At 34.5% G+C, this 27,543-nt stretch overlaps 2 protein-coding genes across 10 annotated transcripts in view; one reads left to right on the forward strand and one right to left on the reverse strand.

The window, feature by feature from the left end:
* Window positions 1-15,826, forward strand: part of LOC140727681 (POU domain, class 2, transcription factor 1-like) — a 168,792-nt gene extending 152,966 nt beyond the window's left edge. For all 7 annotated transcript variants that reach the window (XM_073045332.1, XM_073045333.1, XM_073045331.1 and 4 more), the window contains one exon: window positions 798-15,826. In XM_073045332.1, coding sequence (XP_072901433.1) covers window positions 798-1,096 — 299 coding nt within the window. In that variant the 3' untranslated portion in view covers window positions 1,097-15,826. The remainder of the gene's footprint in view (window positions 1-797) is intronic.
* Window positions 15,827-18,345: 2,519 nt separating this feature from the next.
* The window catches only part of cd247 (CD247 molecule), a 107,508-nt gene continuing 98,310 nt past the window's right edge, over window positions 18,346-27,543 (reverse strand). For all 3 annotated transcript variants that reach the window (XM_073045335.1, XM_073045337.1, XM_073045336.1), the window contains exons 6-8: window positions 27,472-27,528; window positions 20,948-20,983; window positions 18,346-20,129 (exon numbers count right to left, since the gene is read on the reverse strand). In XM_073045335.1, the coding sequence (XP_072901436.1) occupies window positions 20,046-20,129; window positions 20,948-20,983; window positions 27,472-27,528 (177 nt within the window). In that variant the 3' untranslated portion in view covers window positions 18,346-20,045. The remainder of the gene's footprint in view (window positions 20,130-20,947; window positions 20,984-27,471; window positions 27,529-27,543) is intronic.

Raw genomic sequence — 27,543 nt, forward strand, 5'->3', positions numbered from 1 at the left:
AATATTTACAAGTGAACTGATTGAGCTGGTTGGAACCAGCTCTGCAAAAAATCTGTTCTAAGTAAATGTGGACCTGGTTGGTAGTGGAGCAGAGATTGTCCAGAGCACATCGTTACTGGAGAATTCAGAGACTTATTATTATCATTATTACATTCACATACCATTTGTACCACTAGAATCTTTATTCACCATAACATTTTATTATTATGCTCAGTGTTGGGTTGATTTGTTCTCAGACCTTGGCAATTTATGTGCAATGTTTTGTCACCGTGCGTTGAGACATTGTCAGTGCACTTTTGATTGCAGAGTGTCCTCTGAATGCTTGGCCTTTATATACTTTTCAGTAAGCTGCTCATTGGTCATTCAGAGGACTCTCCACAACCAACAGCACACTTGACCTTATTGCATGATGATGAAACGTTTACAGGTAAATTGTCAAGAATGGAAAGCAAATCAACCATCTGAGCTACACATCTTCCGAATTATGCTTAATGTGTTTTTCAAAGCAGAAAATGCATGAAGTTGTTGCAAATGAAATAATATTTTTGGTGTTTTGTGTTGGTGACCCTAGGTTCTGCAAAAAGGTCATTGATCTGTAGCATTAACTTTGTTTCTCATGTCTTGTGAGGCCTTCATCATTGTTTGTTTCATTCAGATGTTCAGCATTAGCTGTAGTTTGTTTTTGGTTAATATATATGTCTGGAAGCACTGGGATAACCATTTCATCTATTCATTGCTCTGTCAATAAGCAAAAGAATTTTTTATTCAAATCTCTCTCATTTTTCCTTTCCTCCTAGCGCTTGCATCCAGTGGGACACTTCCTATAACATCCCTTGATGCCAGTGGAAATCTATTGTTTGCAAATGCAGCGAATGCAGGGGCTACTCCAAACATCGTTACAGCCCCTCTTATTTTGAACCCACAAAACCTATCCTTACTCACCAGCAACCCAGCCGTAAGCCTGATATCTGCTGCCGGGACAACTGGACATGCACCCAGTCTTCAGATGGCTTCAATGTCAGCTGATTCCAGCCAGAACTCTTCATTCACTGTGACCTCGGCAGGCGGGGCTACCAATACCACCAAGGCTCAATGAAACACAATCCCTGGAGTGGATCATTTCATCCAGTAATGGGATGTTTAGTCAGCTGCTTCCTGCAAAAGCAAAACTGATGTTTGCCTAAATTTTTTAACTTGCTTGTTTTTCAGGATTGTGTCACCAATGACAAAAAAAAGACTTTTACCAAAAAGGAAACACGTGAATATTTATCGTTTCAGACGGTCGTAACAATATAGGAGTCATTAACAATGCATAGGCAAGGGTTCTGTCTCCTCTTGGTATCTATTTTATTAGTTCTTTTTAATTGTGTGTTTATTTTAATTAGGTCTGTTGTACAGGCCTCTTTGTTTCATAAAGGTGTTTATATCATGTATAAATAGCATGGGTTTCTTTAACTGGTACAGTTTAGGCAGGCCTGTACTTGGGATGCTTGTGCATCTTTTTTCCTTGTGTATACTGTTAAAAGAATTACATTAAGTTTTTTATTTTGTTGTTCAACTAATGTCTTTTGAAATGGTTTTCTTTCTTAAAAAAAAGTTGTTCCTTGTCGGGTACACTGTAGATTTATGCACCGTTTGTATAAAGTGGTTTACTGTTGGTTATTTTTGTAGGAAAGATTCAAAGATAGATGCATTGAGACAAAAGTTCATGAACTGGTGGTTTTAAAAACAATAATTGTTTTTAAAATTCCTAACGTTTGTCTACCCTACCTAAATCTATTGGCTGGGGTATATTAGCTCATGTCATATCATCGGAGATATTGATCCAGTTGGCTGAACTGGAAATGGAGGCAGTGTTAAAGTCAGTGGATCTTAAGTATCTTATAATGCTTTTGTCTTTGCTCGGATACTGATGTTAGTTGGAACCATCATGGGATATGGTAGAGATGAGCAAACTACAATGCAAATCGGGCCAGCCATGAAAAGGTCTCCAATGGGGAAAATTCATGACCTAGTTTCTAGAACTGGTTTATTTATAGAAACTAGATAATATAATGCCTGTAGAGCTTGTTAACATATCTCATGTTGCTTCAGTTCAGAGTTTGTTTATCAGTAATAGAAATTAGGTTTGCTATGAGATGAGAGGCTTACAGTATGCACAGTATGGCTTGAACCATAGCTGTAAGCGTATTGAAACCAAAAATTAAAGGACTGGAGTAGAACATTGCAGTTCACATGGAGTAAAAATGGTGCCTGTCATATGCTTGGGAAGAAAGGGCAAATAACTGTACTGCAGCCTCTGTGTCTATTAATTAATAAATAACTGTTTACTTAGCTACTTTTTGCTGAGTTGCCCACTGGAAATAAATATGAGGTAATAGCTTTTTTTTTCAGTCAACGAGCACATATTTTTTTCTGATTAACACGTAACTGATTCTTAAATATTAAGATTGAATCAAGTGAGTGTCCATCTGGACATCCCTGTACACTGTTACCATGTTGTTTGCCCAAACTGCTGCACTAAAACAGTATAAATTTACTTAAACCAGCTGGGTACTTGAACTAATTTTGATATTGGATTTGCATGGTTGCTGCTTGGCCTTTCTGATGGTAACAATAACTGGATGCAAGTAAACCAATTTGTTAATCTGTTTTTAAGAAAAATGACAGTCACCATTTTTGTTCCTTGTTAGTAACTACATTAATCTCCTTTTCAAGACATAAAGATTGCAGTGTTGGTAGTGTTATGTTACCAGACTGCAAATTAAATAAATATAGCTGCCTACCAAATATGGACAGCTATTGAAGCTTGAACCAAAGTCAATTTTACCTAGCTGCTGTACCAATGACATTGTTTGCATGAGTGCAGTTAATAGGCATCAGTAATTTAGTTGCTACATTTAAAAGGTAGTTACTATCTTGTACTTTTTAATGTCATTTTTCAGGTAAAAGGATCTCTAAACAAGAATTTTATGTTGCAGAGTTGTAACCATTTTGTCAAGAGTCTGGTGCAACTAATTTTCATTGGGCAAATCAAATTTACTAATGTAGACTGGTGTTAGTTGTATTATGGATGTTAGGTTTCAAGATGTACACTTTCTATGAGTGCTAAAGTATACAGAATCGATCTTGTGAGAAATTATACTGGTGTCTTTAAGATGTGCTGCTGCAATGCTTGTTTTCTGTTGATCTACTATTTTGACTGGAAGTAGTCAATCAAAATTTTAGGCAAATATTTCTGTCTTTATAGTAGATTATGGGCTTTGGACCAGTGTGTTTGGAGCACATAGGCAAACATAAACTAAAATACCTTACTCCTTTGACAGATTCATTCAGTTCTTTTGGGTCTTTTAATGGTATGACATAACTGCCCAGTTTTTATTGTTATCTCCCATTGTGCAATGTTGTAATGATACAAAAAATGCAAAAATGTGCATACTATCTTGCACCTGGAAGGAGTGAATGGTACATCAAAAATACAAACTATGCAATGAAAGTTTTTTTAAAATGGACCCCAACCCCCTCCCCCTCACAATCACAGGCGCACACACATATCATTTTCAATAATCAATTGAATTAATGCTTAATGCCAAATTGCCCTTTCCACAAAAACATGATATGTATTGGGAAAATAAAATTCACATAAAAATTGATGCTGAATATTCATTTAAAAGTGAAGTACAATTGTAAAGTTGATCTGTGTTGCATATCCACTAGGTAGCATAGCTAGGGACTTGTAAACAAATTGGTTTTTCACTTTAAGAATGATTCATGTGGGGGAAAAAAGTTGGACAGGCTAGTTTCAACAGTTTAGATTGGTGGTGTTGAAACTACTTTGGTATATTTTGGGGATAGCACTGCATAATGCTTTAAGTAGTATTTGATTTAAAGACAAAATGTTAAAACTGTTAAATTGGAGCCCAAGTAATTCAGAAGCAGGAAATATACCAATCAATTTTATTGATTGAATTGAATATAATTTTATTTATTTGAGGTAAAATTGATAAGGGTTTATTAATTTCCCAATTAAGGTTAGAAAATGTTGACATTGACTTTTCACTTAATTTGCTGTAAACAAATTTATTGAAATAATAGGATGGAAAATAAACTTAACTGAAGAAAGCTATTTCATTTCTAAGAGCAGATAACCAGTTGATAAAGGTAATATATGGAACGATGAAATTCTCCCATAGCTTTTTACTTTGCAGTTAAGTTTTAAAACCAGCTGAGACACATTTCTGAAACTGAATGGTATTGTACAGTAAAATTCAACGGTTAAAATAGGTGTTTTATTTAGAAACCAATTAATCCAGTAGCAGGCCAATTTGTAATTCATTTGATCCAGCTAAATAAAATTTAATTTCTTTCAGTTTGATAAATATTTAAATAAAAAGTTGCTAATTAAGATGAGATGAGGTTTGTGTTAAATCCAAAAATATTAGTTACATTTGGAAATTTTTGCTGATGGTTTTTCCCTTCCATGAAAATATTTTATTTTAAATTGCATTGTATGTTAGAATCATAGAATTGTTATAGCAAGTTCAGGATTTATAGTGATTCTATAATTCCTTGCATTAGGACTTTAAAACAAGAAGACACAATTTTTTGATGTTAAAGAACTAACTTTTCAAATCTAAATAAAGCAAAATTCCTTAATCAGATAGAAATAAATTCTTAATTTCCATATACTGTATTTCAGAAGGATTACCAAATTGACTTTTTTATAAGCAAATGCTACTCATCTTCCTCAGGCAGTAGAGCTAAGACTAGATATGTATTACCATGCTTGCTAAATTTTCACTGAAGATGCGTTAAAAAGTTTATAAAGTGATCTAGACTATATGAGACTTTTATACCTGACCTATGGCTCCTGCATCCCAGGGATACATTATTTTCTGTATATTCTCTATATGCTGCTTGGATTTCAATTTTAATTACAGAAATTGAAATCAATATGCACAGATATCTGGCATATTTATAGAGTTTATCTTTAATGTTCCTTATTCACTTACTTTTGGATCTAGCATCACTGTCATTTATTGCCCATCATAATAGTTTCTTATGAAAAAGGTAGAAACCTACTTTCAACAGAATGGCTTGCTAAGTCACTTTTGAGTGAATTTAAAAGTGAACTACATAGGGTGGTCCTGGAGTTAAGGATTGTGTTTTTCTACCCTGATGGATGTTAGTAAACCAGATGAGTTATTATGACACTGATAATGTTCATCATTACTAAGACTAATTATTGTTTTTCCAAATTCCAGAGTAATCAAAATTTAAATTTTGGCTTTGGCCAATTGCTTGACTTTAAAACTATATTTTATTGTGTACATGTACACTTGAAGCCGAATAATTTTGATGTACAAATTAACACACACAGGTATACCTCATTTTAAGCATTAGATTGAGTCATAGTTATAGAGACTTTGTTTAGTTTAATTCATAAAGCATGATCGTGTTTTAACTACCATTATCAGCTAATATCTAATGATTCTGTGAGAGATGTCCAAAAATCTAACTAGGTTTAAGCTATTCTGATTTGTTATACCCTTGATCTGAAATGTCTTTGTCATGAAATTGGCATTATTTGTTCCTTTAGATATGGTGTACTGTTTGACATTTCATTCCCTTTCTTTTAAATTCTCATTTAAGGGATGCAACCAAGGTATCAAAAGCTATGCACCATATCCAGATTTTAGTGAGAATCCACATCAAAATAAGGACCTATATCCTACAGGCATCTAATATTTGTTTATAAACACTGTTTAAATCTTAGCATTCATTCCAGCAGTGAAAATGGCAGTATAATTTATACAGATTAATTCATATAGTGTATATTCCCCCTTTCTTTCCTGTTGCCTTTTATGAAACAAAAAAATATTTTAATTAATTGTAGAACTGAATTCGCATTTATAGTAGTATGTCACTAATCCAAATATGAAGCACCACTCTCCCGAGTTATTAAATGTATAGAATCCATTTTAATTTGTCTGCTTGTCTCCCATGCATAAAAGATCTAAATTGTTTTACAATATTGTATTTAATTCATAGAACACTACAGAACATTGCCGCTCTTTTGCTTTCATTGGCTCATTAAAAGACCTTTCCAATTGGTTCCACTTCACTGATGTCCAAAGCCCTGAATGTTTTATATGTCTATTAAATTGCTTCTAAAGATTAGTCTATTGATAAATTGATTTTTTAAAATTTATTTCCCTTTGGCTATTTTGCTAATTATCAAATCTCTGCCCTTTCTAGGTGTTTTCAAATGTTACTGGAATGAGTTGTTGGTTGTTGTGTGGAAGGTTTATCTTGGTTGAATACAGTGAGCACTATATTTTGGAGTTCTGTTTGTCATCTGAAAGAAGGAAACTGCTATTCCACATTTGTATTATAATTAGATCTGTGTTGAACTTTGGAGAGCTGTCATAAACGTACAGATGCAGTTGTCCCGTTTGAAAGCTGTAAGGCACTAAGTGGTTCTTGTGTAAATGATGGATGGGGCTCTAAAGTTAACTAATACATTGCCATCTTTTAAGTGAACCAGCTTGGAGGGCTAGGAGAAATTCCATAAAGATACATTACTAATGTTACCCAATATATCATGATCTTTTTTAAATCCAGTAAAATGCTGGCTTTAAGATATTTGTGCAAACATTATCATTAGGAAATAAGATGTACCTTCCACCCTTCCACTCTATAAATAGAATGTGAGCATAATTTTTCATCATTGCAATCTTTCTATGAAGAAAATAAATACCTCAGCATTGCTTAGCAATTACAAGCTTGCTTTGCAAACAAAAAATCTATTCCTGATTAATATGATTGTAGGGTTAGAGATTAGTATGAGTTTTTGGGTGATGTTCTGTACTTAAAATATTTATGGATTTGGTTTCTCTCTTTAAAGTTAATCTTCATAACTAACAAAAGAAATTATATGTGATTCTATTTGCCAAAGCAAACACCGCCTTTTAATCTCTATTAAATTGTGGCCTAAGTTTTAGTATGCCTCATCTCACAGTTTTTAAACTAGTTAAAATTTATATTGTACATTTTTTAAACAATGTCAAACCGCTCATTTTCCACTGGCCTTTTGTCAGAGAAATGTTCAGTGCTAGGAGAGGGTTCCACAATATAAAAGGCATTTTCTAAACAATAAGTGGGGGCGGGGGGGGGGGGGAGAATGTTTTATCTGTGTTGTATAATGGATATAGTGTTTGTCATATTCAATAGTTGAGCAAGTTTTTAACTTTTTATTGTTGATGATAACAAACTAAACAATTCAGTATAGACCAAAAATATATCCTGCTCCTTGCACCTGCTTAACTGATCAAAGAATAGTTGTGTGGATGTGTGACTATGACATTAGATCCAGGCTTTTGATTTGTGCTTTAGAGTAAATGATGCTTAATACTTTAACTACCCTTACTTTCATTTTTGCATCCAGTTGGTGGAATGAGAATCTGCGTCAATTTCCTTACTTATCTCAAAATAACAAACTGGATTATCAACAGGAATTTTAAATCTGTTTAATTCAGGAGTTGCTTTGAATCATCTGGCATGAGTTAACTAAAATGTTTTTAAAAAACATATTAGGGGTGTGCAGTAATCTTCATACATGAGAAGTTAGAAATTCCATGTAATTGAATATCTGGTGATTGAAGAAATTTTGTCCTTCTAACTTATGCAAACATTTTGGGCTATAATTAATAATACTAATTTTAGCTTTCCAGTCTACAAAAAATGAAGATTTTGGTTAGTCATTAAAGAACCATCTACATTTTGGATATTATAATTTACATTTCAACAGCATGAAAACAGTATTTTTGAATGCACACCCTTAAATATTCACTTTCAGAAATGGCTAGCAATGGTTGCTTGTTTATTCTAAATATTGATATGAAAAGTGCTATAAACAATAGATAACATGTTTCATATCAATATTTAGAATTATCATTGAACTGGACGGTACTTCTAAGAGATTATTGTGTTGTCTTGCGAGAACTTTTGAGCCCTGTGAAGAAAAGGTACGATTTTAGTATCATAACATAGAGCAGGAGTTTAGTATTGATACTAGTGTATAAAATTGGTAAGTGTTTATGTTCACTGTGCATATTGCATTGAAAACCCAAGATGAGCATTACATTACTCCATACTAAAATTGAGGTATCAAGTAATAGCAAACGGCTTAGTCGTCGTATTCTGCAGAATTGGGATGGACAAAAAGTTTGGAGCCCAGCAGACCTCTTCAATAATGTTTACAATTAAAAGCATTTTTAAAAATCTTTATTCACTTTAAAAATAATCCATAAAAATGGCAAAATGCTACTATTTTTCTATTTTCAATTAATCTGTAGTATCTCATTGAAAGAGGGAGAAACAAACTGCTGGAATAGTCTTGCCATCCTTTTGCATAGCTGAGATGCAGTTCTTTTTCAGGCTGTCATGTTTGCATTGGAGTTGGGAGAAGTTTTTCTGCAAAGTTAAACATCAAAAGATACTTTATAGATTTCTTTGCTGATTTACAATCTATAATTACCATAAAAATATTTCATAAATTGATTATTTCAACACTCCTCTTTCCCTCCTCCATAAATTTGGAGAGTGTTACCGGTAATTGTTTCTGAAGATGATTTTGAACAGGGAAAATTTCTATTCCTATGTGAACAAACAGTGGTGTATTTAAGTTTGAAAATCAATTCATTAGCATTGACATTTGGGAATTCATTATCTGTGGCATCCAGACTTTTCCAAAGCACTTTTTCTGGCTCCCAGCTTTCAAACTTAAAAATTCTAAATCTCTTGCTCATCCCTAATAAACTTTAAAAAATATTAGCCAGTTCTACATTACCTGTATGAAAAGCCCAATGAAAATGTTGCAGCTGACTCAGATTTAAGGAAGCTTGTCTATTTTAACTTTATTATGCTTTCTTTGATATGCCCTCTGAGGAAGAATGTTTGGTTCATGGCTTGAAATGCTACAGAGGTTGCGTAATCACATAGTTTTATTTTTTCTTCAGTTCGTCTGTTACTCTTTTGAGTATAATAGGACTTGAAACAAACATCACTATTTAATGCCTATATTTAAACATTTTCTTAGTTACATGGGATTACAGTTTATAATTGATCAAACTTTTCAACAAATTATTTATGGATAATCTAATATAGGCATGTGTGATGATTTTGTGATGATTGCTATCAGGAGTGGTGCCTTTAAACTCGCTGTTTCCTTTCTTCCCTCCTGTTTTCTACTTGGAAAATCTCAAAGAAAGCAAAATAAAATTGTGAGCTTTAAATTGGTATATACACACAGCTTCATTAATAGTATTAAAATCCATGCTATGAATCAATGAGGATGGTAGGAAAACCAGTTTAGTTGTTCAGTGTTTAAATATTTAAAATTCATTGAAGTAGCAATAAACTAAATTAATAATTCTGAAAGTACAGATGGTTGGATACTTTGAGTTTTACATACAACATGAAAATGACCAACAAATATGAAGGTAGAATTGATTCTCATTTTAGTGACTGATCACGTAAAGAGCTCAACAGTCTTGGAAAATGATGTAAAGAGAAGTTTTGATACATCCATTTCAGTTATATCAGAGCATTTGGAACAAAAGTATGCACCAAGTTGTATAGTAAATTAATAAATGAAGACAATATGAGGAAGAAAATGAAATTCTTTATCAATTAATAACCCTGATTTATAATACCAGGCAGGTGTGTGCAGTTAACATCATGTGATCTGACCATTGGTTATAGCCAATTTCTAATTTACATGAGGACAATCAGTTATTTTTCTGTAATTATCAAAGTTTGATCTGCTACAGAAATTATTGGTTAATATTTTAATATTGGATTAATAGACCATAATTATTAAAATACAGTAGTTTAACTATTATTGACATTAATTACCTGAGGATAGAAATCTTATACAAGATAACATATTAGATATCCACTGATTTTTCTTTTGAGTATTTTGGAACACACTTTTAAAAATATTGCTGTACAATCCAGTCAGCAGTTATTAATGTTATAATTGCAGTTCTCTGAGAAGTTTAAGGCATCCAAAATCTGTAGATTCAGTAATTACACAAGGGATTGTTGCATGATGTGTAGTAGTGGAAAAACAGATAGTGGGGGGATAAAAGAAAAAATATCCTTGTAATGGGGATTAACAGAAGGAAAATTGTATCAAATTCAATATTTGAATACCATTTTAAATAGAGGTTCTTGTAAGTTTCACTGCCCACTTAACTGGTATGATTATTTCATTTTTTTCCTCAGTTGCCTAAATGATAGTGTCACCATTTATCCTAGGTACAGGAGCTGTTGTATACCTCATTTCTAACTCGTGACTGAGTATCTCACTTTAATGTCCCACCACACCCATCTGATCATGATTTCCTACCCTCTGTCCCTTCTCCCACTCCCTCAGAGTGGCTGAACCTGCCACTGATTATAGTTTTGAAAAAAAAATCTGACATGTATCAGCACTAGCATGACAAGTGAATAACAGTCAAAATTGACAGTGTAAGTATAGTTGAGCATTTTTCAATCCCTTAACTTTGTTACCTGCCCATTGATATCTATGCACACTTCTTTCCCACTGGAATTTTAGCTCAGCTGCTCATGTGCTATAATCTATTGTTTTCAGCCACTGTACTATGTTCCAGGTTGTTTCCACAACAACCTGGGTAAGTCATAGACTAACTCACAATTCTCAGCCATGTAAATTGGCTAGATATGAAGGCTGATCACCACTTGACACAAGTGTCCCATATATGAATAATACCTAATATTCAACAAGCAAAACTCTTGAGTTTGAGACGCACAGTTTGACTTGATCAGGTGAAAATGGAATATTGATTTAGCTTGTTAAAGTTTTCCATTAAAGATTTAAATCAATCAAACATCAATTGCTTAAGTTTGATCTTTGATTATTGAAACTTTAAATGATAACAAAGTTCCTGTGTAGATCTCCCAAGGCCCCATGTAAATACAAAAAATATATAATTTACACTTGTTTGCCACAAGTGTAATCCCAAACTTGGTGCATTTGTGTTCATTGGAAATAGAATCTGTTTCCTTCGCTTATTCTTTACATTTCTCATTTTGTAATGATTCTTATCCTCAGCTCTGTCCCTCAGTGTTATTTAATTCCAAGTAGACAACTGCACAGAAGTGTTAGTGGGCAAATACTGGCTGTATATCAAAAGACTGTTCAGTTTTGACAATCTAATATCAAATCAGGTAAAGGGTGATGCTGCCCATTGTTTAAAAATACCCTGATGAATAATGATCATTCTGAATGTAAATGTTAGTGATGGTCTTTCCTGCCATGCTTAGTGCTTCTGTTACATGACAGCAACCTTACATTGTGCTGATAAAACCAAAGACTTTATTAATGATTGTATGAACTAATTTTTAATGTCTTCAGTCCTATACTAATCTTATTTCTAAAGTGTGAATTGCTTACAGTAACTAAAGAACTGCATAAATTAAAGACATCAACTTCATTCTTTCTACCAAAAGCAGTAAAGGGCTGCTGAAGGTGGAGCGCCATGTGCTCTTTGATTGGTGAAAAGACTGGAGACTCCTGTGGTAGGATTGGCTCTTCTGAGGGGCATTTATCCCTATGGGCTGGGTAATCTGGATTTATACACATTGAGGTGCTCTTCAGAACTGACTGTAACTAGCTGGATGCTGCCAATTGATTTTGAGAAAGAAAAATAAAGAGTAAAAAAGATGTAGCTTGCGTATAAAGGTTTCATCTCCTTTTCATTATTACTACTGTGCAACTATGCATTGTATTCCTCAACCTTGTGCTAGAGACTCTACTTTTTTGTGTAGAGAAGGGTTTTTTTATGTTGTGAGATTTCTTTTGAGTACTAATTTGGGGTTGTAGGATCATACAAGCTCTATCCCAAAGCAAAATACAAATGTTAACATGCGCCTAATGCAGATACCAAAGATTTGTTTCTTCTTTGCAACCTTAAAATTGTGTATTAAATGCAATTACCCAGCAGGCATTAGTCTAACCTCAGTAATTCCAAAGCTTAGATGTATATTTTGGTATATTTCTGGGATAAAATTGTTTTGTTTTTCGGTTGTCAAATCCTTGTTTGTTTCAGTGTATTGCTCTATAAGTCATGGCATGAAATGATAAATTGTCTTTCTTGGTAGCTTAAGATATAGTATTTTTGTATGTTTTGGGTGTGTTTTGTGTGTGAGAACATAACTGTTTTTCACTGCCTAGTTGTTCATAGTTTTAAAATTGTACATATTATCCAATTTTGGACGTCCGCAGGCTTATATTCTTTAGATGTGTTATTTATTGGGAGGTTTTTAAAGAAGTTTTTTCAATAGGCAGTATTCCTTCGATATTAAAATGTATATCTACATAATATCTTTGAAAGTTAAAGCAGTTTTAACAAAATTACAGCTTGTTCACAAAATAATTTGGCATTTTTGTATGTAAAAAGATGTGGGACTCCTAAAATTTCTATTTGGAATAATTTAAGTTATGGTTTATACATGCCTACTGTTCATATGTATTAAAAATAAAATCCTGGTAAATAGGGGAATGCATTTTGTCTGTTCCAGCATGGTTTTGCTCCTTTTCCTTTCCAACCTTTTTGGATTTCTACTGCCACTGAGTCTCCTTCGAAGAAGTTATACTATTATTTGTTGTGTATATTGTTCAATAGATGCCAAGTAGATAGTCCGAATTAATTTATGATTCAATAATTCCAAGAGACCACATCATTGATATTTACATTCCACTGGAATGCACCTGATGATTCTATCCAATCACAATTGATATTGATTAAATAAAGAATTGTTGGAAATAAAACTAGCTGAAAATGATATGTAGATATATTTTTGTTACTCTTTTACATGGATTCAATGTACAAATTCGGTTAATGACCTAAAGGAATACTGTTGTGAATTAGTAAATTTAATAATTTGTTCATTATGTCTGAATGAAGATGTGAAACAACTCATCAAGTGTAACAATATGATTTTTAGCTGCATTGAACTATTCCCACATGTGCATGGTTGTATTTCTTGTATGATAAAATTGCAGCACAGGAAACCTGCGGACGTCCCTGTATCCAGTGCACCTTAATGCAGTACTGCAGTTGAGTGTGTTCACATATACTACACCGAAGATTTTTTATGTATAAGTATCCATGCATAAATTGTCAGACCTTTACCAGTGCAAATGTTGCAAAAAATAGCAAATGTATAGAGATAGCTTCTTACTGTTGAGGATTTTTTAGCTTTAAATTGTCTGCAGTCATTCCTTAAAAATGTCCTTGGTTTGCTTTCTTTACATGAGTTGCCTGTATTGCTTTTACATTTTTTACTGGTTGTTACTACCTACTTGGTAGGGCTGGAATAACCAGACCTGTTGAAAATAGCCCTAAACTTCAATTCATTATGTGCAACGTAATGCTGAATGAAACTTCTAAAAACGGCATTGTATCTGGCACAAGACACAATTCACATAAATACTGAACATTTTAACAATAAAAATAAAAATTACAGCTATAAAGATAGTTAAAATTGGTATTATTTTTGAAATACCCTTAAATCGGTTCAGTATGTGAATGCCAAATATTTAACCAATTATGGTATAAACAAATTATTTACCAGACTGCTTCTTTCATCAAATTAGCCCTTTTCTGAAATGTTAAAAAGATTTCAAAAATAATATGCAAACATTACAATTTATGATTGTCAAATATTGCAAGATCAATTTTTCACAAGGATGATTACTTTTTTGCATTCCAGTTTTATTAATTTTTGTCATTGACCAATACAATTTACAAGTGTCTTATGATTACAGATTAATTACTCTTACTGCAGTTGGTATCTTTTTGGACTAGTCTGTTGGTAATAAAGACAACTACCTGTGATGTTCTTCTGGGTGAAAGGTGTAAAGCTTTTACACAAGCTCCAAAAAATTATCTTTGATTGAAAACATTTAGTCTTGATGATCTACAGTTGATATTTGCAACTATTGTTACATCTAATTAAACTGCTGTCCTAGATTCTAAATAAATGAACCAACCGTTTACGAATTCTTCGAAGTGTCTGAAAGTGCTGGCAGAGTACTGGCAATTTAAACTTGATGGATTTTAATTGATGCTTATTGGAGACTCGGTTTAATTATTTACACTTGATAAATAATTAAGTCATTTAGGGAAGGTTATGGAAACTGAATGACAACGAATTAATAAAATAATGTGCCAAGCTAATATTTTCTATAACATTTGCTTCCACCTACCAAATTTGCTTGGTTATAGACCCCAATTCCAAATTCAGTTCCTTTTCTTGAAAAAAAAGGATTGTAATTAAAACAAAGGACTCTCATTTTTTTAAAAATATTCATAATAGTCAACCTGATAGATTTGGCTTTATAAATTATTCCAATTTTAGCATACTTTTGGGTAAATATTTAATCTGACTTGGTATTATCATTCTTTGGGAAATACAGGTCAAATTGGAAATGCACCTAATTCTCATTCGTTCATGATAATCAGGAGTTCTGGTTCTTTCAGATTCTGGAGCTGACTGCCTCATTGAATATCTGATACTATTATGCTAAAGTGCTTGACCCCTGCACTTCTTATTAGATAGATAGATAGATACTTTATTCATCCCCATGGGGAAATTCAACTTTTTTTCCAATGTCCCATACACTTGTTGTAGCAAAACTAATTACATACAATACTTAACTCAGTAAAAAAATATGATATGCATCTAAATCACCATCTCAAAAAGCATTAATAATAGCTTTTAAAAAGTTCTTAAGTCCTGGTGGTAGAATTGTAAAGCCTAATGGCATTGGGGAGTATTGACCTCTTCATCCTGCTAGCCCACAGATCTAACTGTATCCCCATTCATTTTAAAGTAATGCTTAATGATTTTTAAATGTATCTCAGAAGAAAAGCAAAGTTTGTTAAATGATGACAAATAAATATGGATCCCAAGACATTTTTGGACCGCTAATATTTAGCAGATCTGACGTAACACTAATAACTAGCAAATTAAATTTGTTGAAGCATTCCAAATTTGCACATGAGTAATTAAAGATTAGTTGCGATATAGCATCCTTACAACTAAATAATTGAGCACACCATTGTACAGGTGCAAAACTAGCAGTAATGCCAAATCTAAATTAATTTGCAATTATCTGTTTTGATGGTAACCAATTTAAAATGACGGATTCAAAATGTTTGGTGGAAGCAGTTTATAAAATATTCAAAAAAAGTGCAAATATGAAAAAGGAAAAGTCTAGCAGCCATTTTACTCTTGTTATCTTAATGAGTTGTAGTCATCAAGGTCCCTACAAATTTCTCTTTTAAAGATTAATTGTAATAAGATTCAGAATTGTTATATCACAAGATGGTATATCTTGCATTACTAATACTTCAGTTTCAGTTTATTATCAGCATTTGCTGGCACTTAATAAATGAATGACATAACTTCTTTGCAGAGTAGCAGTGAGGAAATTTAAAATTGATTTAGCTCTTGAAATTAGAAATTTGAATGACATTTTGGATAGCATAAAGTAATTCCAGTAACAAACTAGTATGAATGCACAGTTTATTATATTGTACATTGACACATTGCAACAGGCATTATTATGAAGCATTGATTTGCATATTGCTGTGTACTGGTATAACCATATTAACTTGCAATGTACAGTATCACTCCAGCTCAAGATAAACTTGAGTTAAAAAGATTAATCTTTGGGTAATTGTAAGGACTAAATTGTCAGGATATTAAATTTTACGCTTTGACAAATTTAGTTATTTGATGTCATTTGGTGTTTTTTTTTATTTCTGGTGCTAAACATTCTGTTAAGTGTTTTAGCACTTTTCATCAGTGAAATTCATAAATATGTAACCATGCATTTGTAGATCTTCTCAGTTGTGTCTTATAAATTGTATACTCATCCTCTAACCCATTTTCATAATTTTAACTGGAACCACTGAATTGAATCTCAATGCTAGGGGCAGGGGACACAGGGTCAGTGGTGCTTAAGTCTACTACTGATGACTTCGGAAAATAATTTTGCAAAAAAAGGACTTCTGAGAGAGAAATTATTCTTTAGGAGATCTACACTGAATAATTGCTTATTTAATATCAGTGTAAACACTGAAGCAGTTATTGTCTTTTGTCAGAAAAATGATGTTTCCTCCTACACTTAACACTTGAGGCATATCATAATAAAGTATCTATTTGTGGAATTTAATTAAAATCAGTATTTCGTGAATGGAAATAAAAATATAGTTGTTTATGGTAAATAGTATTAAAAGTTGGACAAATAACTTAGTTGGAAATTGAAGATGGTGAAATATCTTTATACTTAAAATAACAAAATGTTGGTTTCATATCTACCGTAGTAAAACTTGCCAAATTTAAATAGGAATCAATAAGATGTTGTAGACATTTTCATTTTTATGAATTTGATTCTCATCTCTTTTTTCTGATCAATAAACCAAATATATGCAGATCGAGAGTGAACTTGATTCCCTAAAATCAAATACTTAAGCTTCCTTTATTTAGGAAACTGGTTCATCAAATGTGCATAAATAGATAAATCATAAGTTAATATATAGGTAGAACAGGGACTAGCTACTTGTATCATGATCTTTGACAAAAGCCAGAATTTAAACTATTTTAAATTGTCAGGTGGCAACTATAACTAAACACAATTTTTCAATAGGTTACAATCAAGATGTGACAACTGCATTTCTTGAATTTAAACTTTTAAAGAAAATTTGATTTAGGTGATTACACATAATTTTGCATGATGCTTCCTGGTTTAGAATCATGTTAAATGGCTACTATTCTGGTCTGCTGTACATTGGATATATATTTGTGCTTTAAGTGTTAATTTATTTCCCACCCCTTTAATTTAAAAATATCTATACAAACTAAGTCCTATTTTTCTAATTTATTATGAAACCAGCTACACAGCGATAAATATTCTTGATAATTAAGATTTGCTCAGTTGCATTAGAAATACACATTTAACAATATTGCTCTGTCTGCATTAAGGTACTCATAAGTTTTAAAATTTCTTTTTCAAAACCATTTCTTGTCTGTAGTACTCATTGCAGATAAAGTGGTTCTCAACAACTGCCATTTTAAAAAAAATTCCATTTCAGCTAGATTTTTTTGTATTGTAATGTGGTCATTTTATCTAATCATTTTGTAATCATTTTTGTAATGGCGTCTTGGTTCATTAAAAATCTGACTTAAAATACCATTGGGAAAACCTAGTTATTTTCTGTTTACCTTTGTACAGTTTATTCTTTTGAAGTAGATAACCGTTGAGTACATGAACATTTTGGTGGTTAATCAGTTATATTTTCACTGTATATTATTGAAAACAATTGATCAATATCTAATCCCAATTATTAAACTAAATGGTTGATTGGATACTGCATGTATCATGTAGATGATTTGTAATACTTATCATGGTGTTTAATTATCATTATTCATAATGAATACTCAAGCACGTGCACAGGGTCTTGATATTGATGTATTTCTCAAAGAACAGGTAAGCAAACGTGACTGTCCTTTTAAGTAGAAATCTTCAGAAGATGTGAATGTGGTTAAGATGCAAATTCTACATTGAAACTTGGCTGTAAAGTCTGCTGAATTATAGGTATGATTCCAGTGTTCTGAAAAATTGCATGGTTCTCTAAAAGTTTGGCACTGCAAGTAGTTAAATGCAATTGGTTGTAAGCAATATTTTGTATATTTAGATCATGCTACTATTAAGTAAAGATTAGCTTTATTAGTTACATGCACATTGAAACATACAGTGAAATATTCTTGGATCATAGGGTGCCTTCTCCAAACAGCTAACTTGTATCTAGTTCATCTAGTAGAATATTTTGTTCGCCATCAAACATGATTGAATATTTGTGAATACTTCTGTACTTTGCGGTGATTTGTTGAATTATTAGCATGAATTTAATATTGCAGTTGCAAAATGCTAACAATTAATTTTACCTTTTTTTGCCACAAAAAGGTTAATGCTAATGTCTCATTGTATGAAGATAATTCATTTTGAGCAGTAGCCCACTCTATTTCCAGTACCTCTTTATTAGGGTACCCCTGAAAAGGCCAGATGGCAAAGTGAACTTAACTTTAATTGTACCAGGCAGCTGAGCTGCCTCAAACAGTCTAAAAATATTAACATTAAATTGTTCTTGAATTTTTATATAATTATGTCAATTAATTGCAAAAAACTAGAGTTTGTTGCTTATAGAGGTTCTCTAAGTGCACTTTAAAAGAATGTAAACATTCAGGTCTGTCTTTATTTTTAATACAGAAATGTTGACAGGTATTACACAAAACAGCTTAAATACATACAAATATGTAAAACTAAACAATGCTTAACAATATTTTCAAAGAAAATTATGTATCTCCAAATTGGTCAGGACTGCATTCTGGAGTGCTTGTTTGGTTTGTAATGAATGGACTGGTTTTTTTAAAAATAGTGTGTTTTAACTTTATTTAGGAATCTGCTTATAACTTCTCTTTGGTCCAAATATGCTAATATTATGATGATCATGGTCTGATTACTTCAGCAATGATTGTTGATACAGGGAACCTGATTTACAAAAGCAAATGTCTTTTACTGGCATTAAGGTAAGTGGTAACAGCTATCGTTATCATTTACTTTTTAATTGCTAAAGTACAAACCATTTAAAAACAAAATTTGATTTGGTGTATTTTTATCCTTGATGATCATTATATTTATAGAATATGACAGAATACAAAGAAACCAAAAGGACCAGGTCTCTGAAACATCTTGCTGCATTCTTCTAGAAGAAGTTATTTCTTGTCAATGTTGAATTAATTTAATTTCCACCATCATTTCAAGCAATGCACTCCAGATCATAGCAACTTGTTTAAATGTGGAAGCACAAGCAAACAAGCCATTCTGTTTTCTTTTATTCCTATGTATGTATACTGTACTTGTATTGAATGCATAGATAACAACTGTACAAAATTCACTCATAGATCCAGGATTAGTAGAAAATACTGACATGATAAAAAGGCACATGAATAATCTAACTTTTAAAAGGACTTAGATTATGTTATTGCCTTTCTAATCACCCTTTGTTATTTTAAATAAATACATTTATCAAGAGTGATTGTTAGTTTATATGCCTAATTCACACACAAAAAATGTTATATAAAAGTGGGAATTAAAATAGACTTTTAATCTTGGTGGAAATTTAATGATCAGCATTGAAGTAACTTCTGCCCAGCACCAAATAATGGTGATCTATTATATACTCTTGGGATTTAAATGTGTAAATCAATCAATAGTTTCACCCTCCCCCCCCCCCAAAAAATTCTATTTCTTACAATAGAATGTTAACTAAAATTGATTTCTGCTTGGTAAAACTTTTAACGTGCAGCAGTTTGCTTAAAAAAAAACATTTTGTAGTATTCCTGAAACTCATGCTATTCTACAGAGATAAATGATTCCCCTTATTCATTAGAAAAATGTTTAACTTTAAAAAATGCCTCTTTGCAATATTATTTACATGATTCCTTATCCACATAATTGCCTTTTAAAACTCATTTTTTCTAAAATGCCCTAATTCAATTTCTATGCACACTATTTCCATTTGAAGCTACTTACTAAATGCCTTATTGCCCACTTAGATGTAATATATTCTTAATCTACAGCTTTCATGTTGATTTAATAAAAAAATAGTTTTAAACATTAAGTAACCTACATTTCTCTAATCAACTGTAGATTATATCGAACTGGGTGGTATTCTTTAAAGGCTAGTAAACAAGTTGGCACCATTTCAGTAGAACAGTTTCACATATTTCAATAATGCATATTCATGTGAGTTTAAATATTTGGAAGTAAATATTGTGGGAACAATTTTCAATTTAGCATTATTGTTTATGTTGATGAAATTGAGTTAATCCTGAAAGGTTATCACTGTTGGTTGTCTTGATCTTACATTATCAGTTCCAGATTTTCAGCGACGAGGAGGTGGAGGCACAGCTGATAATTGCTGCATTTGCAGATGATCATATGGGTCTTGTGTTGCTGCAGTCAGTCCCTGCAAAGTAATTCCATTGAAATTATTATCTAATCACGAACATCACGAGGAAGTATTCTACTCCATTTTTTTCTTGGAGATATACTGCAAATCCTCTGGAAAACCATTTTGTAAAATATACGTCATAAAACCCTGATTTTCTACCAGCTAGTCTCTGGTACAATTTACCTTCTAAAACTGCAGAATAACAAATTAATTAAAAATGTTCGTATTTTAACTATTCTTCATAGAAATGGGGAGATATGAAGAGATCAAGAGTTCCCATCAACCAGTCATGTAAGAAAAATATCTAGTTTTACCAAAATTTGTGTGTGATGCATTCAGCAATTACTGTTTAGAAATAAAGCTTTAATAGTATGCCTATAAAACAACTTAGGGATTTTTATGACATTAAAGAACATTTAACACTGCTTTATAAGACATCAATATATGTGATGTAAAAATTTGAAAAGATTAAATAATTTGAAAGATGGGTTGAAGATGAAGAGCACTTAGAGGGAGATAGGATGGTTTTGAAAATGGATTATGTTAAAATTGAAGCCAAACTATACATAGTCATAGAAAGGTACAGCACAGAAACAGGCCCATTAGCCCATCTAGTTCGTGCTGAGCCATTTAAACTTCCTACTCCCATTTTCCTGTTCTGGCACCATAGCTCTCCATACCCCTAACATCCATGTACCATCCTTTGAAGCACTGAATTTATGATAAAGTGTCGTGCAAGTGAGGGTACAATCAGCAGTGTTTTGGGTGAGCTTGGGGTTAACATCTGCAACATGTCACTTTTCCCCATAGAAGACAACTCTCTTCTCTCCTACCTGATAAATGTCGTTTCCTCCTTTGCCTCTTCGTTTCTGTTGGGTGTTAAAATATGTAAATTATTTCTAAAGTACACATTGAACAGGCGCACATTTCAAGCACAGTAAATTTTGTCAAATTGTTATTCCCCACAGTATCTTGCTTAACATGAATATCTGTCAGTGTGCAACGTGGATATGCTATTGTTGAGAACCCAATTCCATCTCTTGCCCTGGAAATGACTTAACAGTTGCTTTTTGATTCCTCTGTGCTTTTTCTGCAATTTTAAGTGTTTGGGATTCATTTTAGTTTTTAAAAATGTCACAGGACAAAGAATGCAAGGAGAAACATGCCCTTTGGCCCATTTAGTCTGTGCCAAATTATTAATCTGCCTAATCCCGATGACCTGCACCTGGACCATAGCCCTCCATACCACTCCATCCATGTACCTATCCAAATTTCTCCTAAATGTTGAAATCAAACCCACATTCACCACTTCCACTGGCATCTCGCTCCATGCACTTATCACCTCTGAGTGGTGCCCCCTTGTGTTCTTAAACATTTCATCTTTCACCTTTAACCCATTACCTGTACTTCTAGTCTCACCAGAATCAGTGCAAACAGTGTGGTTGCATTTACCCTGTCTATACACCTTATAATTTTGTATACCTCTACCAAATATGCCCTTTATGCTGTGGGGAATAAAGTACTAACCTATTCAACCTTTCCCTATAACTCATATCCTCAAGTCCTGGCAAATTTTCTATGCACTCTTCAATTTTATTGATATCTTTCCTGTAGATAGGTAATGAGACCTGCACACAATACTCCATAGGGCTCACTAACATCTTACACAACTTCAACATAACATCCCAACTCTTGAAATCAATACTTTGATTTAAGAAGACCAATGTGCCAAAAGCCCTATCTACCTGTGACACTACTTTCAAGGAATTCTGGATCTGTATTCCCAGATTCTTCTGTTCTACTGCAGTCCTCAGTGCTCTATCACTCATTGTGCAAGTCCAACCTGGTTTGTCCTCACGAAGTACAACTTACATTTGTCTGTATTAAATTCCATCTGCCATTTATCAGCCCATTTTTCCAACTGGTCCAGATCCTGCTGCAAGCTTTGATGTCCACTATACCCAAGTCTTGTGGTCAACCAGATCAGCAAATTTGTGGATGACACCATTATCACCCAAATGATTGATACAGGTGACAATCAACAACAGACTCAAGCACTGATTCCTGCGGCACACCACTAGTCACAGGCCTTCAGTAAGAGAGGCAACACCTACCATTTTGGCTTCCCCTGCAAAGCCAATGGCAAATCCAATTTACTACCTCAACTTGAATGGCCAGCAACTGAACCTTCTTGACCAACCTACCCTGTGGGACCTTGTCAAAGCCCTGCTAAAGTCTATACAGACAACATCCACTGCCTTGCCTTCATCACCTTTCCTGGTAACTTCCTCAAAAAAACTATAAAATTGGTTAGACATGACCTGCCTTGCACAAAGGCATGTTGGCAATCCCTAATTTATCCCTGTCTATTCAAATACTTATATATACATCTAGTCCATTAGAATACCTTCCAATAATAGCAAACCCATTGTCAATGTCAAACTCACCAGTTTATAACTTTCTATCTTATTCTTAGAGCCTTTCTTAAACAACAGAACAACATTAGCTATCCTCCAATCTTCCGGGAACTTACCCATGACTAAGGACAGTTTCAATACTTCTGCTAGGTCCCCTACAATTTCTGCACTAGCCTCTCACAAGGTCTTGAGGGAATGCCTTGTCAGGACCAACTCTATACTCTCAAAATTTCATTTTTAAAGGCTTTCACTTGCCAAGTGCACCTCTGCCAGAAAACAAGTTGTCCACATGCTTTCTGATACCATCAAACTTGGTCTTTCTCCAATTTAGTTAAATCTGTCCAGGGTGTATATCTCAAGCCTGACTCTTATTCAGGAATGGCTGAGATGTTTGCATTTCAGGAAGGCTATTCTCACTTAAATCTGCCATCTGTCTGAACTGCAAATGCTGAACTTGGCAACAACAGCTTTTTGCAAGTAACGACGCCAATCTGCCCAAAATGTCAACTGTACTATTTCTAGATGCTGCCTGGCCTGCTGAGTTCTTCCATCATTTTGTGTGTGTTATTGGATTTCCAGCATCTGCAGATTTTCTCTGATAGTGCCAATCAGTTACTGTGCACTTGATTCCTTTTCAACAGGAATTGGAGGTTTTTGCATTGCTCTGCTGTCCTCTACTGCAGAAAGGAAGTTGCTGAAGCTCTCTGTTCAAAGAGAACAAACTTCATATCTTTCATTAAAGATCTGATGTATTTAGATGGTGGGTTTGTTGCAAAATTTGCAGACGATACAAAGATAGGTGGAGGGGCAGGTCGTTTTGGGGAAATAGGCTGTTGAAGGACTCAGACAATTTGGAGAATGGGCAAAGAAGTGGCAGGTGAAAACAGTGCCGATAAGTGTATGATCATACACTTTGGTAGAAGAAATTTTCCAAATGGAGAGAAAATGCAACAATCTGAGGTGCAAAGGAATTTGGGAGTCCTTATGCAGGGTTAATTTGCAGGCTGATACTGGTAAGGAAGGAAAATTTTGGGCCCCTTAGAAAGGATATGCTGAAATTGGTGAGGGATTCAAAGGGAGTTCACAAAAATGATTCCAGGATTAAATGGCTTGTCATATGAAGAACATTTGATGGCTCTGGGCCTGTATTCACTGGAATTCAGAAGAATGAGGGTATTCTTATTAAAATCTATCGAATGGTGAAAGGCCTTGATGTGGAGAGGATGTTTCCTTTCGTGGGAGTGTCTATGACTGGAGGACACGGCCTCAGAGTAGAGGGGCATTCTTTTAGAACAGAGATGATGAATTTCTTTAGGAAGAGGGTGGTGAATCTGGAATTCATTGCCACAGGCAGCTGTGGAGGCCAAGTCTTTATGTATATTTAAGGTAGAGGTTGATTGGTCAGAGCATGAAGGGACACAGGTGGAAGGCAGGAGATTGGGGCTGAGAGGAGAAATGGCAGAGCAAACTCAATGGGCCAAATGGCCTAATTCATTCCTATATCTTATGGTCTTACAATATTTCAAATCATCAAAACATTTAACTTTCAGTTCATCTTCAGTAACTTTTTTTTTGTTCTTCATAGACAAACATCAATGAAGCTTGGTCAGGTACCAAAAGGTAGCTTGTACCCCTCCTCTTCTCTCCCCCCCCCCCCCCACTTTTATTCTACAAACCCCATTTCCAGAAAAGTTGGGATATTTTCCAAAATGCAATAAAAACAAAAATCTCTGATATGTTAATTCACGTGAACCTTTATTTAACTGACAAAAGTACAAAGAAAAGATTTTCAATAGTTTTATTGACCAACTTAATTGTATTTTGTAAATATACACAAATTTAGAATTTGATGGCAGCAACACACTCAACAAAAGTTGGGACAGAGTTAAAATAAGATTGAAAAGTGCACAGAATATTCAAGTAACAGCGGTTTGGAAGACTCCACACTAAGCAGGCTAATTGGTAGCAGGTGAGGTATCATGACTGGGTATAGAAGTAGCGTCCATCAAAGGCTCAGTCTTTGCAAGCAAGGATGGGTCGTGGCTCACCCCTTTGTGCCAAAATTCGTGAGAGAATTGTTAGTCAGTTCAAAAGGAACATTTCCCAATGAAAGTTTGCAGAGAATTTAGGTCTTTCAACATCTACAGTACATAATATTGTGAAAAGATTCAGAGACATCTCAGTGCATAAAGGACAAGGTCGGAAACCACTGTTGAATGCGTGTGAACTTCGAGCCCTCAGGCGGCACTGCCTTAGAAACCGTCATGCTACTGTGACAATTACAGCCACCTTGGGCTCGGGAGTACTTCGGAAAACCATTGTCACTTAACACAGTCTGTCGCTGTATCCAGAAATGCAACTTGAAACTGTATTACGCAAGGAGGAAGCCATACATCAATTCTATGCAGAAACGCCGGCGAGTTCTCTGGGCCTGAGCTCATCTCAGGTGGACCGAAAGACTGTGGAACCGTGTGCTGTGGTCAGATGAGTCCGCATTTCAGCTAGTTTTCGGAAAAAACGGGCGTCGAGTTCTCGGTGCCAAAGATGAAAACGACCATCCTGATTGTTATCAGCGAAAGATGCAAAAGCCAGCATCTGTGATGGTATGGGGGTGCATCAGTGCCCACGGCATGGGTGAGTTGCATGTATGTGAAGGTACCATTGACTCTGAGGCGTATATTAGGATTTTAGAGCGACATATGTTGCCATCAAGGCGATGTCTCTTCCCGGGACGTCCATGCTTATTTCAGCAGGACAATGCCAGACCACAATCTGCACGGGCTACAACAGCGTGGCTTGGTAGACACAGAGTGCGTGTGCTTGACTGGCCTGCTGCCAGTCCAGATCTATCTCCTATTGAAAATGTATGGCGCATCATGAAGAGAATCAGACAATGGAGACCACGGACTGTTGAGCAGCTGAAGTCTTATATCAAGCAAGAATGGACAAAATTTCCAATTGCAAATCTACTACAATTAGTATCCTCAGTTCCAAAACGATTAAAAAGTGTTATTAAAAGGAAAGGTGATGTAACACAATGGTAAACATGCCTCTGTCCCAACTTTTGTTGAGTGTGTTGCAGTCATCAAATTCTAAATTTGTGTATATTTACAAACTACAATTAAGTTGGTCAGTAAAACTATTGAAAATCTTTGCTTTGTACCTTTGTCAGTTAAATAAAGGTTCATGTGAATTAACATGTCACAGATTTTTGTTTTTATTGCATTTTGGAAAATATCCCAACTTTTCTGGAAATGGGGTTTGTAGCTTCTGCCCCCTTCCTTTTCAGTCCTGATGAATGGTCTTGGTCAAAAATATCAACTGTTTGTTTCCCTCCTGCTGAGTTGCTCCATCATTTTATGTGTTGCCCAAAATTTAATTTGGTTTCTTCATGTGCTACCTGACCTACTGGCTATTTCCCACATTTCCTGGTTTTATTATATTCCTTCCCTATTGATAGATATTAGTCTGCATGGTTTGTGCCAGTTGTCAAGTCTTTTTATTAGAACAAAGACAGATTCCATTCCGTCCAATTACAGAGGAAGACCAAACTGATCCAGCAATCCATTGGCCTTGAGCTGCCCCAACGAAATATTTGAATCTCAAGGTCCTTGCAACTTCGACCCTGTGCTGTTTAGTTGTACTGGTTACCCATGAGGTTTCTACTTGGGGCATCTTTTGAGAGTCATGATATTAACCATGGCTGTACACATGTCCATGGGAAATAATCTGTATAATATTATAGTCTTGATCAGAGATGATAGACAATAGACAATAGGTGCAGAAGTAGACCATTCGGCCCTTCGAGCCTACACTGCCATTCTGAGATCATGGCTGATCATCTATTATCAATACCCGGTTCCTGCCTTGTCCCCATATCCCTTGATTCCCCTATCCATAAGATTCCTATCTAGCTCCTTCTTGAAAGCATCCAGAAAATTGGCCTCCACTGCCTTCCGAGGCAGTGCATTCCACACCCCCACAACTCTCTGGGAGAAGAAGTTTTTCCTTAACTCTGTCCTAAATGACCTACCCCTTATTGTCAAACCATGCCCTCTGGTACTGGACTTTCCCAGCATCTGGAACGTATTTCCTGCCTCTATCTTGTCCAATCCCTTAATTATCTTATATGTTGCAATCAGATCCCCTCTCAATCTCCTTAATTCCAGCGTGTACAAGCCCAGTCTCTCTAACCTCTCTGCGTAAGACAGTCCGGACATCCCAGGAATTAACCTTGTGAATCTACGCTGCACTTCCTCTACAGCCAGGATGTCCTTCCTTAACCCTGGAGACCAAAACTGTACACAATACTCCAGGTGTGGTCTCACCAGGGCCCTGTACAAATGCAAAAGGATTTCCTTGCTCTTGTACTCAATTCCCTTTGTAATAAAGGCAAACCTTCATTAGCCTTCTTCACTGCCTGCTGCACTTGCTCATTCACCTTCAGTGACTGATGAACAAGGACTCCTAAATCTCTTTGTATTTCTCCCTTACCTAACTCTACACCGTTCAGATAATAATCTGCCTTCCTGTTCTTACTCCCAAAGTGGATAACCTCACACTTATTCACATTAAACATCATCTGCCAAGTATCTGCCCACTCACTCAGCCTATCCAAGTCACCCTGAATTCTCCTAACATCCTCATCACATGTCACACTGCCACCCAGCTTAGTATCATCAGCAAACTTGCTGATGTTATTCTCAATGATAGATAGTCTTGATTTACGGTATTTTGCCAGTCACTAATGTTTCTTGGTGGACATAGTTTTCTCAGTTCATACCATATGCAATTGTTACCATTTACAATTAATCTGCTGCATAGTGACCTAAAGAAATTTATACATACAGAATAATTGAAAATTGGAACTAATATCTGGATGTGGTGATTTACAAGAAGTTATAATAAGCAGCTAATAAATCGAGTCATATTCACCATACCTGTTGGGTTGGTTTGAGTTCACCATAAGGTTCACTTCTGTTCTTGGGATTCAGTTTCTGTAAACCAAGTAA

The sequence above is a fragment of the Hemitrygon akajei genome, chromosome 5, assembly GCF_048418815.1.
Source record: "Hemitrygon akajei chromosome 5, sHemAka1.3, whole genome shotgun sequence".
In the NCBI taxonomy this organism is placed as follows: Eukaryota; Metazoa; Chordata; class Chondrichthyes; order Myliobatiformes; family Dasyatidae; genus Hemitrygon; species Hemitrygon akajei.